The sequence below is a fragment of the Rhinatrema bivittatum genome, chromosome 1 (assembly GCF_901001135.1).
Source record: "Rhinatrema bivittatum chromosome 1, aRhiBiv1.1, whole genome shotgun sequence".
Lineage (NCBI taxonomy): Eukaryota > Metazoa > Chordata > Amphibia > Gymnophiona > Rhinatrematidae > Rhinatrema > Rhinatrema bivittatum.
In genome coordinates, this window is record NC_042615.1 from 482,115,814 (window position 1) to 482,129,641 (window position 13,828).

Consider the following 13,828-nt stretch of genomic DNA (forward strand, 5'->3'; position numbering starts at 1 on the left):
TTTGGTATTTTATTGTAGCCTATTAGATAGTTGAATGCTTGTATCAGATTTTCTCTTTCCCTTCTTTCTTCTGGAGCAGGGGTCCCCAAACTAGGGCCTGCAGCTGAATTTCATCCGGCTCACTGGCAACAAGAGAAGTGGCAGGCGTGCTCTGCCACCAATTACTCCGACTGTTATTGTACTTGCACCGCAAGCATGTTCAAACCTGGCGAGCCTGGCACATCCTCCCTGCTGCTCCCATGATACACAAGATCAGTAGTGAGGAGAGGAAATGCTGGTTCATGAGTTTTGAACATGCTCACGCGCATACAGCCACCGTCACGGCAGACTGCAGAACGTACCTCCCACCACTCAGATAAACTGAGAAAGAGAGGCAGAAGGAAAAAAGGTAAGGAAGATGTTCACTGGGAAAGGGGGTAGAGCGTCGCCTTGTCTGACCGTTTCTGTGATTTCAATGTATTATGCTGCCCTACTCATGAAAGATTTGGGGGTATTCTGTTCGAGAATACATGTTTAGCTCCTTCAGTCTCTCTATCTAAACAGGTCATAGTAAAAGACCTTTTGGTGGCCCTCTTTTGAACTGCCTCCATTTCATCATATTATACAATGCGTTTAATACTGTAGAAGGGGGTGTTATGCCTTCTGCTTCTCTTCACCCATACTGGACAATGAAACACAATCAGAAGTGAGAAACTTACGCATATAACACGTTGGTGTCCAGATCAAGGCACACAACATCCTGAGGCGGGTCATAGAGGTCAAAGTATCTTGAGTCAACTCCAACTATGAAAGGACAAGGTGCGCTCAGCACACCCGCCAGCAAGAGCGGGCAGAGGGGGATGTATGGGCACTGCCACTGAAAGGGAAATATCATCTGGAAAAAAACCAAAACATCCACAAGTTAAACAAAACTACTAGATAAATGGGTTTGCTTTAAAACAATAAAATACATACCACAGCACAAAGCACTCCCATCATATATTTAGTATCTGGCAAGTGGGACAGATAAGGTAATTAACTACAGGCAGTGAAAGAAATTAAAGAAATATGGGAAGACTATTAGAAAACTCTACAATGATCCTCAATTAACTAAACTCTTTATAACAAATAAAGCATAGCTAAGATCAGTGAAGCAAATAAAGTGATGAACTTGCAGAAAAATAAAGCACCAATAGTTGACAAAATACCTACATGATTTCTACACAATATGTGAGGAAGAATTAAATCTCATAATTTTGATGTATCAGCTATATAACGATAGAAAATTCTCAGATTTCCTTGTCAATATTTTTATCCCAGTACTCAAAATTTACAACGCATTGGAAAGTAAAGACTACAGGATAATACATTTGATATCATAACAGCTAGGAATCACACCAATTTGTTGAATAGCATTTAGACAAGAAAACAAGGGTTGTTTTTTTTAAGAGGAAGAGAAACAAGAGATTGCATTTACTTATTCCAATAATAGGTGAGAGAATTATTTAACAGAAAAGCGAGCAATATTTGCTTTATTGACTATATCAAGACATTTGATAGGTTAAATCACAGCAAAGCAGAAGAAATAAATGTGTAGAACTGGTATACCTAATCATGAAATCAGGTTAATCAAAACAATGCTGGAATCAGATCAGCAGAGAAAATACAAAGAATGTAGAAATAAAAACAGGAGTAAGGACAAGCATTAATGCTCTTCAATTTTAATTCACTTTATATAGTGAATTTTTACATTTTATTTTGAGAGCACTGTAAGAACAGGAAACAAACATCAGGGGTATAAACTTGAATATTTGATGATACAGTGCTACTTGTCATCCAAGAAAGATGACCTACAAGAGATGATAAAAAAAAATGTATAATAAGACTGTGTGAAACCCGCAAGGTGTATAGAATGAGCTCGAACAACAAGATGATGAAAATTATGCTATTGAAATATTTGTTGATGGAACAAAAATGGAACAAACTAAAAAGATATAAACATCTAGGTCGCTGGATTATAGAAGATGGAAAATGTCTAAGAAGCAAAAGGAAGAATTTGAAAAAAAAAATTACTTCTGGGACTGTAAGGAATTTCTTCGAAAGAAATGGGGAGGTGAAAGAACTCTAGGAGAAGGCCTGATCAAAAATAAAATGAGATATGTTACAGGATAGAGAAGAGGAGGATAGAAATGGCCTACACATTAAGGTAGGGGGATAAGAGGGGTGAAGGGGAGGGGGGAGTTTTGAAAAGGAGAGAGTCGGAGGTAGGGTGATTACAAGTTGTTATTGTTGCTGTTGTACTTGTTTGTGAAGAATTGTACTATTACTGTAAAAATCGCGGGAGAGCAGGCAAGCGCCCACTCTCCTGTGTGCGCGATACAGTAAATGAATTTATTTAAATTAGGGCCGGCGGTAAAAAGAGGAGCTGGGGACACTAGCGCGTCCCTAGCGCCTCTTTTCGGACAAGAGTGGCGGCTGTCAGCGGGTTTGACAGCCGACGCTCAATTTTGCCGGCGTTGGTTCTCGTGCCCGCTGACAGCCACTGGTTCGGAAACCGGACGCTGGCAAAATTGAGCGTCCGGTTTTCAACCCGTGAGCCGTGGGCCTATTTCAAATTTTTTTTTTCTTTTACTTTTTTTTTAAACTTTCGGGACCTCCGACTTAATATCGCCATGACATTAAGTCGGACGGTGCACAGAAAAGCAGTTTTTACATTTTACTTACTGAATCGTGTGGGCATAACTAATAGGGCCATCAACATGCATTTGCATGTTGCGGGCGCTATTAGGTTCGGGGGGGTTGGACGCACGTTTTCGACGCGCTGTTACTCCTTACTGAATAAGGGGTAAAGCTAGCGCGTTGAAAACGCGCGTCCAATCGCGGGTTAACAGTGCGCTCCGCCGGAACGCACTGTACTGTATCGGCCTGAATGTGATGTCTTATTATGGCAACAAATACATTTCTATTAAAATGAGATTTGTTGATTTTGTAGCAGAGAACTGTGGAGGAAAAATTAACTAATCTAGTACTTGAGCACATAAAGAGGACATCCGTTTAGAGCGATGACCTTAAAAAAAAAAAAAAAAAAAAATGAAACTTGGTTCTTTTTTTTTTTTTTATGCATCCCTACCAGTAGATGGAGGCAGAGAACTAAAACTTTGAGGCACTGCCACAAACAAGTGCGCCACCTGCAGTCCCTCAGTATTGACCTGTACCCAAGCCAAGATTAGATACCATTCCCCTATACCAGGTCCAACTAGGAAAAAACCCAGGGTTGGATTCCCCTGAACTGAAAAGTACCAAACTCCAGCACCAACATCATCCTGTCAACAGCTAAACTCAACAAAACTTAACTGCTCCAATTGGAAGGAATACTCTTCAAAATGCAGCGGATAAGTACCAGGAAAATCAGTCTTTGGACAGAAATACTGGGGCAGGTCTCTGGACTGATCTGTGGTATTAGAAGAACAAAAATTAGCAGGTAAGAACCAATTTTCTTTTCCTGATCATATCCAGATCAGTCCAGACAAGTGGGATGTACCAAAGCAATGCTACACCAGGTGGGAACCCAAAAGACCCGCTCTCAACACACTTTCACCAAAAGTTGTATCCTCCGGCGCCCGAACATCCAACCAGTAATGCTTGGAGAAAGAATGAAGCGAGGACCACACCGCGGTCCTAGATATCTTTTGGGGAAACACCAACTGACACTCCGTCCAAGAGGCCAATTGTACTCTAGTGGAATACGCTTTAAGACCAGTCGCTATAGTGCAACCCTTACAAATATAAGCCGAAAAAATAGCCTCTTTCAATTAACGGGTCAAAGTAGCTTTTGACGCATTTCCCCCTTCTTCATTCCACTGAACACCACAAAGAGATGGTCCAGTCACTTAAAGGAATTGGTGACCTTCAAATAATGTAACAGGGCACGCTGAACATCTAGAAGATGGAGATCTCTACCCTCCGCAGAATCTTGAGACCATTCCGGAAACCCCGATAATTCAACTGTCTGATTCACTTAGAAGGCAGAAACCACTTTCAGCAAAAAAGGCGGCACCGTACGCAAGGACACTGTCGGTAGAAATACGCAAGAAGGGGTCACAGCAAGACAAAGCCTGAAGGTCTGAGATTCATCTGGCTAAACAAACTGCCACCAGAAAAACCTTCTTCAATGAAAGGTCCTTCAAAGAGGCTCGTCCCAAAGGGGGCCTCACAGAGGACCTGCAAAACTAAGTTGAGGTTCCAATCTTGACACACCTTTCGAATCGGAGGTCTCACATGCTTCACACCCCTTTCAGGAAACGGATAACATCGGGATGAGAGGCCAACAGCTTGCCCCACACCTTGCCCCTGAGACAACCCAAGGCAGAAACCTGGACCTGCAGCGAACTGTCAGCCAAACCCTTGGACAAACCCTGCTGCAGAAAGGACAAAATAAGCAGAACTAATGCCAGAGGATCCAGCTGCTGCTGAACACACCAGGTCTCAAAAATCTTCCAAACCTGACATAAGCTATGGAAGTAGAAGGGTGTCCAGCCTGGAACAGGGTAGAAATAACTGGCTCCGAATATCCTTTCATGTGCAATCGCTGCCTCTCAAAAGCCAGGCGGCAAGACAAAAGTGATCCTCTCTATACAAAAATATCGAACCTTGCCTCAACAACCCCTCCAGATGAGCCAGCTGAAGAGATCCGTCCACCACCAGATGCACCAGGTCCGTGAACCACGGACTTCGAGACCACTCCGGCGCCACCAGAATCACTGACCCTGGATGCACTTCTATGCGCCTTAGGACTCTCCCTATGAGCGGCCATGGAGGAAACACATACAGAAGGAACCCAGTCTGCCACGGGCACACTAGAACATTTATTCCTCCCGCACTAACTTCCCTTCTGCGACTGAAGAATCTTGTCATCTTTGCATTGGCTCGCATCGCCATGAGATCCAGCTAAGGAACACCCCCATCTGGCACAAATGTGATTCCAGGCTTCCGGGGACAGCTCCTACTCCCTGGGATCCAGCTGTTGTCGGCTTAGGAAATCTGCCTGAACCCTGTCTACTCCTGCTATGTGGGAGGCCGCAATTCCCTTGAGGTGACGCTCAGCCCATACAAACAGCAGCTGAGCTTCCTGATCCACCGCATGACTCTTTGCTCCTCATTGGTGGTTCATGTATGCCACCGTTGTCACATTGTCCGAAGACACTCAAACCATTCAACTCTGGACCAGGGACAGAAACACTTCTAGGGTCCTCTGCGCTGCTCTCGTCTCCAGGCGATTGATGGATCAGGTCTTCTCCACCACTGACCAGAGGCCCTGAGCCGAATGACCCAGGCACACTGCTCCCTAGCCCCTGGGACTGGCGTCCATGGTCACTACCATCCGATCCGGAACTTCATGGTCCACTCCTCTTTCCAAATTGCACCTCGCCAGCCACCACACCGGACCTGGTTTCCTTCAGAAGAGGCAATGGAATAAAATACTGCGCTGACGTCTGATCCCACCAGGTTAACACCACCCTTTGCAGTGGACACATGTGAGCAAAGGCCCTCGGAACCAGATCCAACATCAAAGGCATGGAACCCAGACCCTTGGAACTGGGAGGCATAGAAGCCGGGTTACTTGCTCCTGCAATTTCAACAACCTGTCCGCTGACAGATACACCCTGCTCCTTAGGGTATCAAAGCGGATGCCTAGGTACTCCAGAGATTGCAATGGAATCAGGTGGCTCTTTGCCACATTGATCACCCACCCCAAAAAGCCTAGGGTATTCATCAGTCGCTGCACCAAACAAGCGCACTCCTCTTCCGTTTTCGCCCAGATGAGCCAATCGTCCAGCTATGGGTGGACCAAAATCCCTTCTCTCCTCAAGGCTGCCGCTACCACCACTATCACTTTTGTGAAGGTTTGAGGAGCCATGGCCAGCCCGATGGGAACAGTCAGAAACTGGAAATGCTCACCCAGCACTTTGAACCGCAGGAACCTCTGATGGTCTTTTCGAATGGGAATATGCAGATAAACCTCAGTGAGATCCAAAGACATCAGGAACGCTCATTTGCAGACCGCAGCAATTACCATGCGCAGTGCCTCCATCCGAAAGCGTGGCACCCACAAGCACGTGTTCACCTTTTGCAGATCCAAGATGGGACTGAAGGTGCCCTCCTTTTCTGGAACCACAAAATAGATGGGAGTACCTTCCCTGTCCCTGCTCACTGAACGGCACCGGAACTATTGCCTCCCAAGCTTCTCAGCCTTTGCAGAGTCCCCTCTTGTTTGTTTCGAGAAGAGCAGCGGGACTCCAGAAAGGCGTCTCTAAGCAGCTGAGAAAATTCTGAGGTGTAACTATCTCTTACAACCTCCAGCACCCACCGGTCCGAGGTAATCTTTACTCATTCCTCATAAAAACTGGACAACCTGCCCCCTACCGCTGCCAGTGAGGAATGGGCGATCCTGGCTTCACTGGGATGGCTTACTCCCTCCTGTCCCATGACTACAGCTGCCTCTGGAGGATCTGCCTGCCCTCCAAAAGGACTGCTGATAATCTGACGACTGCTTAGAACCCGAGGAGGAAGACACTCTCCCAGATCAGAACCTCCTTGACTTGCAAAAGTGGGAACAGGACGGAAAGGCCTTCTTATTACCCTTCTTGTCCTCTGGCAGTCTAATACCCTTGGCTCCTCCCCAAAGCCCACCTCTGGGAAATCCCACTCTTGGCTAATGAGCTTCTGAATCTTCTTCGGGCTGGGGAAAGCACTAGGTGGCCCCCGCAAACCATCCAGGACCAAATTGACACCCTCATTATCCGACTCCTCCTGAGTCAGCTTCACCCAAACTCATCCAACACCTGGGGAATGAGAGGCCGAAGCTCCTCCTTTTTAAATAAGCAAACCACCCGATAGTCATCTACATCAGCTCCAGTCCTCTCAATGAGGCCGGATCGCCCTTGCTCACATCCGGATCTGGGTTGTGATCCCTATCCGGGTCCACATCCCAATCTACCGCTGAAGGAGACACCGCATCCTCTTGCAGCTCATCTGAGTCCTCCAGAACTCTAGGGCCAGGCTCCTCACAAGCGGCACGCAACCCCAGATGTTTGCCAGCACACAGAGGAACCTGCTGAAGCCAATTGAGGTCTCTTGGATGGCCCTGAAGTCCTCTCCTTGGGTCTCTGCTCACCTGCCTTCCTAGCTAGAAAGGCCTTGTGCATGAGGAAGACAAACTTCGGGGAAAAGCACCGCGGGCTCTCAAACATCCACTCAGGACTACTGGACTCTGAATCCGCTCCCTCCTCATGTCCATCCTCAAGCTCCCACCCTGCAGGAGAGAGAAAGGAGGAGGGAAGTCACCAGATTCCCAGCCAGCCAGAACCCCCTGGCTGCAATCTCTATCAGAAGCAGCGGTAGCAGATACCCCCACCTTGGCCCCTGCCGTGGGCCCCGCAGAGCAAGAGGCCCTCCTGGCCTTAGGACCCTTAGCAGAGGATCCCTCCCCCCGTGAAGCACAACTAGTGCACAAAGAAAGGGAATTCACGGGCTGACCAAATCCCACAGGCCCTACATGCCTCCACGCATAGGGGGTCATTTTCAAAGGAGTTACGCATGTAAATGTGACATACTATCGTAGCAATTTTCAAAAGCTATTTACTCAAGTAAAGTGCACTTACTTCAGTAAATCCTATGGACAATTCAATGGCATATATTGTAGCAATTTTGAAAAGCCCACTTACTTGAGTAAAGTGTATTTACTCGAGCAAAAACCAGTTTTGCTCGAGTAAATGCTTTTTAAAATCTACCCCATAGCTTCTCAGTCATCAGGCCAGATCATACTTGCTGCACCATGAGGTAGGCTGCACCATGAGGCTGCCGAGCCGCGAAGACATGCCGCTGCGCCGACACTGATGGCACGCGGCAACAGCAGTGGTGGGAACACTGCATGTGCCAAAAGCAGCCCACAGAAAAAAGCCACAGCGCACAAACAGCTCTCCCCCACCAGGGAAAATTCAGCAATCCCGCCACGGCACACTCCGCTCCCACTTCCTTACGGACCCCGACAGCCCTGGAGGGCGCTGCACCACAAGCCTATGCACCTGGCTGGAACCTCTCCAAGCTCTCTGACTTTTTTACTCTTTTTTTTTTTTTTTTTTTTTAAACAAAGCTTAACAAAAAATAATAACAAGGATCCCAAAGGGGATACTTTCCTGAAAGAGCCAGCAGCGGACAGGAAGGGACCTCAGGGCACGAAGAAGGAGCCAGTCCTCTGGCTATCAGGAGCCCTGGAGTTAGCGGAGTACAACAGCCAAGGATATCAAACCCCCTATTTGCCCAGCTCAACCCAAGGGATGGCCCACAAAGGAACCTGTCACCTTGGGGAGCAGATCCAAATTCAAACTCCAGATCAGTCAGGACTGCAGGTTTGCACCTCTGTCTTCTGCTGGAAACAGAGAAATACTGAGGCACTGTGGCACCCTCGTTTATGTAGCAGTGCCTCAAAGTTTTTGTTCTCTGCCTCCATCTCTTGGTAGGTATGCATAAACCCACTTGTCTGGACTGATCTGGGTATGTTCAGGAGTGGCCAAGATCTAGAATCATTGCGCAAAACAAATTAATACATTTTTAAATAAAGAGGAAGTTGAAGCACAGAGAACAGGTGCCCCACAGCCACCCATGTCCTTTCGTGATGGCACTTAATGATGCTACTGAAAGTATGAAGAACCTAAATCCATTAACAACTGTTGTAACTTCAGTGCTATCTCTATAAAGCCGATGAAACACAGAGAGGAAAACGCAGTCTGTAGTAAACGTCCTTACAGAGAAAGAGAGCATCAGAGGTGCATCTACTGGAGCAAAAGGGCAGGGTTTGTTCAAGGAAACATGTTCTGAACCTTGTACTATTCACAATGATTTATTATTCCTGTAATTAAACAGGGCCAGTTGCTGGAAAATTATCTGGCTGACAAATGTCTACAACTGTTACAGAATCCCCAAGGTATCTAATAGAGGCAGAGCACTAGGATACCAGCCAGGAGACACGCAGGACTCTGGCCAGCCTAACTTTGTGAAGGTTGGAATAGCTGTTAAAGGCATTCTGAAAGAGAGGACCACTGGCTTCCCTCTACAGGGCAGTTCTAGGATTTTGTGAGCCATTTCTCCTCAGTATGCCACCTCATAAGAATACCCAGTCATGTGTTTTCCAGGTCACAAATCCAAACTCATGTTTAGTTCCAACTCTGTGATGTAAGACAGCCCCTTTATCTCCATCCCTCTCAGGTAATGAACATAATTCTTTCCGCACCTCTTCAGAAGCTGTCACACAAGTCTAGATGCTAGAGCTGTGCTACCAGGTCTGCCATCCCAGACAGCTGGCCGCATGTGTTGGTTCACCAACACAGAATATTTCCCGGGCAACATTACCCACCAAAATTCCAAACACTTGTTAAGCCCTCTTTTTCTTTGCATTTTACACTTCATTATACACAGCTCATTCCAGGGGTAGACAAAATGACCTGGGGCTCTTGGGGCTGAGGCTAGGGGAGAGTGCTCTGGGCCCTTGGACACAGCCCCATTGTGCAAATGGTCAGTCCGCCCCTGGCTCTTTCCCAGCCTTGCCTTGAAAGAACACCGAACCTATCTTTTTCAAGATATCCATAATGAACATGTAGAAAATAATTTGCACACACTGAAGACCCAGTGTATACAAACACTGTGTTGGAAAACACACACTAGCCTAAATGATATCATGCAGATAGTGACCAGCTCCTGCAATCTTTTTACTGTAGCGTTAGTAATTTTTCAGTGCTATGACCCATGCACTGAGGAAAAACAGCAAAGTCAGAGGCTCCAGCAACTGCTGAAACCACTTGAGCAGCAGCAGTAGTGAGCCAGAGAATACAGATTGAGATTGTCGTACTACAGCAAATGGCACCTCCCACAATACAAAAGGTGGAGTTACTTGTGTCAATATCCCTGATGCAATATCCAAGTTTGCTACCAGAGAAGGCAGTTAAATTCAACATTATTACACTCTTTCCATATGTTGGGTCAAAGCATGACCCACGTGTTCCACAGTGCAGAACACTATGACGCACATCACCATGCTTACAGCAACAACAGCTTCAGCTACTCCAGTCAGCACCGCCGGTCTAAGGGAGTGAAGCAGGATCTTGCTTTCCAGCAGCACAAAGAGCAGCACAGTGGCACAGTTTTCTGGTCCCAGGTTCATAAGCAAAGTGCTAAAGTTTGCACCACTGAAAAGGGAAAGAACAAGTCTGGTCTTAAAGGCTAGCCGTCTACAGCATCACATCAGCATACAGAAATCTGCAGTAACCTCTCCCTGAAGCCCTAACCCCTCCCCAATGTTCCCATTAATTCTTTGTGTGAGTGTATAATGATTCTGGGCATCTGGGAGCGTAAGAGGCTTCTTCTCATTGAATCCCCTGCCCACCTTCCAGTATGGCCTCTACATTTTTTTTTTCCAGGGATGGGACAGGGAGAGAAAAGAAAGGTGAACTACTATTGCATGCAACTTCACAAGTGTGTCTGTTGGGGGAGGGTCCCATTATGTGTCGTTTCTACCTCTCCTCCACCTCCATCTTTCTACCATAGCACTGCCAGCTACTGCTGATGCCACTAGAAACCCGTCCTCTGCCTCTCTCTTCTCAGCTTTCACATCTTCCCTTTATTGCCATCTCTTCTCACATCTTACAGCTCCTTCACCTACCAGTCCACTCCATTTTCCACTGTATGCTTCTATTCCTTTTCAATGTCTTACCCCTCCACCTAATCCTCTCACTTTTCACATCATTCCTCATCCCTACAATTCGTCCCCCATGTTTCTTACACCTTGCCTCCACCAAATCTCCATTCCCCAAACATCTATCCTCTGATATTGTCCCCATCCCCAGTATTCATCCCACTGCATACATTCCGCCTCCCTCTTTGTCCACAGATCAAAATCAGTACCCTCCTTCCTCTCCAAAATCTGGAGGAAAGTGAATTGAAACCACATTCAAGCAATAAATACCTCTTCTTCCTCTTGCTCAAGGGAGGTGTCAGGAAAGACAGAGAAAGAAATAAAAGCTTGGAAGGAGAGCAAGCTCCAAGTCTGCTCACTCCCAGAAGGCTACAGGAAGCAGGTGGAATGACACACTCAGGAAGCAGAAGTTGAAGGCAACCAATCCAGTTCCGACCTGCACAGAGCTACAACACCCTGCCCACCCATGCAGCTTAGAGGAAACATTTTCCCTACTCCAAATGACCGCACACAGAGATGCAGGCACCATAAAGAAAGGTTTGCATGCATAGGAGAGGTCTGCTGCTACACTGGAGCTCCCCATGACTATATCTGTGCCTGATCCAAAAAACCTTTTTTTTTGGGGGGGGGGGGGGGGGGAGAGGGAAAGGAAATTGGTTCTTACCTGCTAACTTTTGTTCCTGTAGTACCACAGATCAGTCCAGACTCCTAGGTTTTGCCTCCCTGCCAGCAGATGGAGACAGAAAAATGTTTATTGTCACTGCTACATAACCCCAAGTGCCACCTGCAGTTCCTCAGTACTGACCTGTACCTAAGCTTAAAAACTGTATACCAAAACCTAAGAGACCCTTTTCTCCCCCAATAACTAGAGAATGGTGACTTCTATAGAAGAGTAATTTTCAAAAACCAAAAGTATGACCCCCAATAAACAAGTCTGTATTCCATGCCAAGAAAAAGAGTGAGCGGACGCCTCTCCACCTTCACAGATTGGGTGGGTTCTGGACTGATCTGTGGTACTGCAGGAAGGAAAATTAGCAGGAAAGAATCAATTTTCCTTTCCCTGCATGTACCCAGCTCAGACCAGACTCCTGGGATGTACCAAAGCTCCCTAATTAGGGTGGGACCTGGAGAGTCCCCGCTCGCAAAACACTTTCACCAAAGGACATGGATGCCAGATCCCCAACATCCAAATGTTAGTAACTTAAAAAGTGTGCAGAGACTTCCATGTTGCTGCCCTGCAAATCTCTTGTGGAGAAACCTGCTGAGCCTCCACCCATGAGGCCACCTGAGAGCGCGTTGAGTGGGTTCTCAAACCATCAAGAACCGGACGACCCTTAGGTATGTACATCAAATCAATAGCCTCAAGCCACCACGCAATAGTGCCCTTAGATGCATACAACCTCTTTTCAAACTGACCCACAAAACAAACAGATGATCCAACCCTCCCTAAAGTAATTAGTTACTTTGAGATACCTCAACAAAGCTCTCAGCAAGTCCAAGAGCTTAATCTCCCTTGTGTGAGGTACGGAGGAATCTATCTCAGGAAAAGCTGAAAGCTCCACAGTCTAATTCACATGAAACGCCAAAACCACCTTAGGCAAAAAAGAAGGTACGGTATGCAACAACACCCCTAAGTCCAAAATCTGTAGAAAGGGATCATGGCAAGACAAAGCCTGTAGCTCCAAAATTCTTCTAGCTGAACATATGGCCACAAGGAAAACAACCTTAAGGGTCAAATCCTTAAGAGTTGCTCTCCTGAGCAGTTCGAAGGGAGCCTCACACAAACCCCTGAGAACAAGATTAAGGTTCCAGGACAGACAAATTCTCCTCACCAGTGGACATAAATTCTTTGCCCTCTGGAGAATCTGAACTACATCTGATGAGTCGACAGAGGAGACCCTCTCTACCTTACCTCGAAGACAACCCAGGGTAGCCACCTGGACGGACCTTAAGAGTTAAAGGCCAAACCCTTGACCATACTCTCCTGAAGAAAAGACAAAATATGAGACACCATAGGTTTGAGAGCTTGCATCCTGTTAGTGATACACCAGGTCTCAAAAACCTTCCAGACCCACACATACAAACGAGAACTAGACTTTCGCCCAGCTTGTAACAGAGTAATAAAAATCACTTCAGGGTACCCCCTGTGCCTCAATTGCCACCTCTTAAAAGCCATGCTGCTATACAAAAGTGTGTCATCTGATCTGAAAATATGGGGCCCTGATGAAGAAGATCCGCTAGATGGCTGAAGCATAGCGGACCGTCCATGGCCAAGTTGACTAGCTCAGAGAACCAAGGCTGACGGGGCTTCTCCAGCGTTACGAAAATTACTTCACCTGGGTGTTTCGCTATCCATCACAACACCTTGCATACAAGAGGCCAAGGAGGAAAAACGTAAAGTAGAACCTCCCGCGGCTAAGGGACCACCACAGCATCGATGCTCTTGGCACTGTGTTTTCTTCTCTGACTGAAAAAACAAAACACCTTGGCATTTTGATGAGTCACCATTAGATCTACTTGGACAGCCCCACTTCTCACGGATGAGCTGCATTGCCATTTCCAACAGCTCCCACTCTCCCACTCAGAAAATCAGCTTGGACATTGACCCCCGCGATGCAAGATGCTGCTAACCTCTCCAAGTGTTGCTCCACCCAAAGAATCAACTGAGTCTCCTGGGCTAATGCCTGACTCTTGGTTCCTCCCTGCTGATTGATGTAGGCTACCATAGTCACATTGTCTGATAGGACCCTCATCAACTGCAGAAAAGCAAGCAAAGCAAAATGCACTGCTCTGGTCTCTAACAGACTGATAGACCAAAAAGCCTCTTTCTTGGACCATCAGTCCTGCGACAACTGTTGCTGATAAACCGCCCCCCAACCAGACAGACTGGCATCAGTAATAAGAATCACCCAATCAAGAACTTCCAGCTCCACACCATGGTCCAAACTGGAATGAAGAAGCCACCAAGACAGACTGTCCCTGCAGACTCCCTTAAATGGTAGGGGGAAGATGAAACTTCTCAGAGAGTGTGTTCCACTGGGCGAGAAGAGTCCTTTGCAGGGACCATATATGTGCAAACACCCATGGCACCAACTCCAAGGT

The 13,828-nt window shown here is 46.7% G+C and overlaps 1 protein-coding gene across 3 annotated transcripts in view; it reads right to left on the bottom strand.

Moving 5' to 3' along the window:
• DENND4C (DENN domain containing 4C) overlaps positions 1 to 13,828 on the bottom strand; it is a 233,808-nt gene that overhangs the window by 136,284 nt on the left and 83,696 nt on the right. For all 3 annotated transcript variants that reach the window (XM_029607079.1, XM_029607072.1, XM_029607087.1), the window contains exons 9-10: positions 10,076 to 10,220; positions 699 to 874 (exon numbers count right to left, since the gene is read on the bottom strand). In XM_029607079.1, the coding sequence (XP_029462939.1) occupies positions 699 to 874; positions 10,076 to 10,220 (321 nt within the window). The remainder of the gene's footprint in view (positions 1 to 698; positions 875 to 10,075; positions 10,221 to 13,828) is intronic.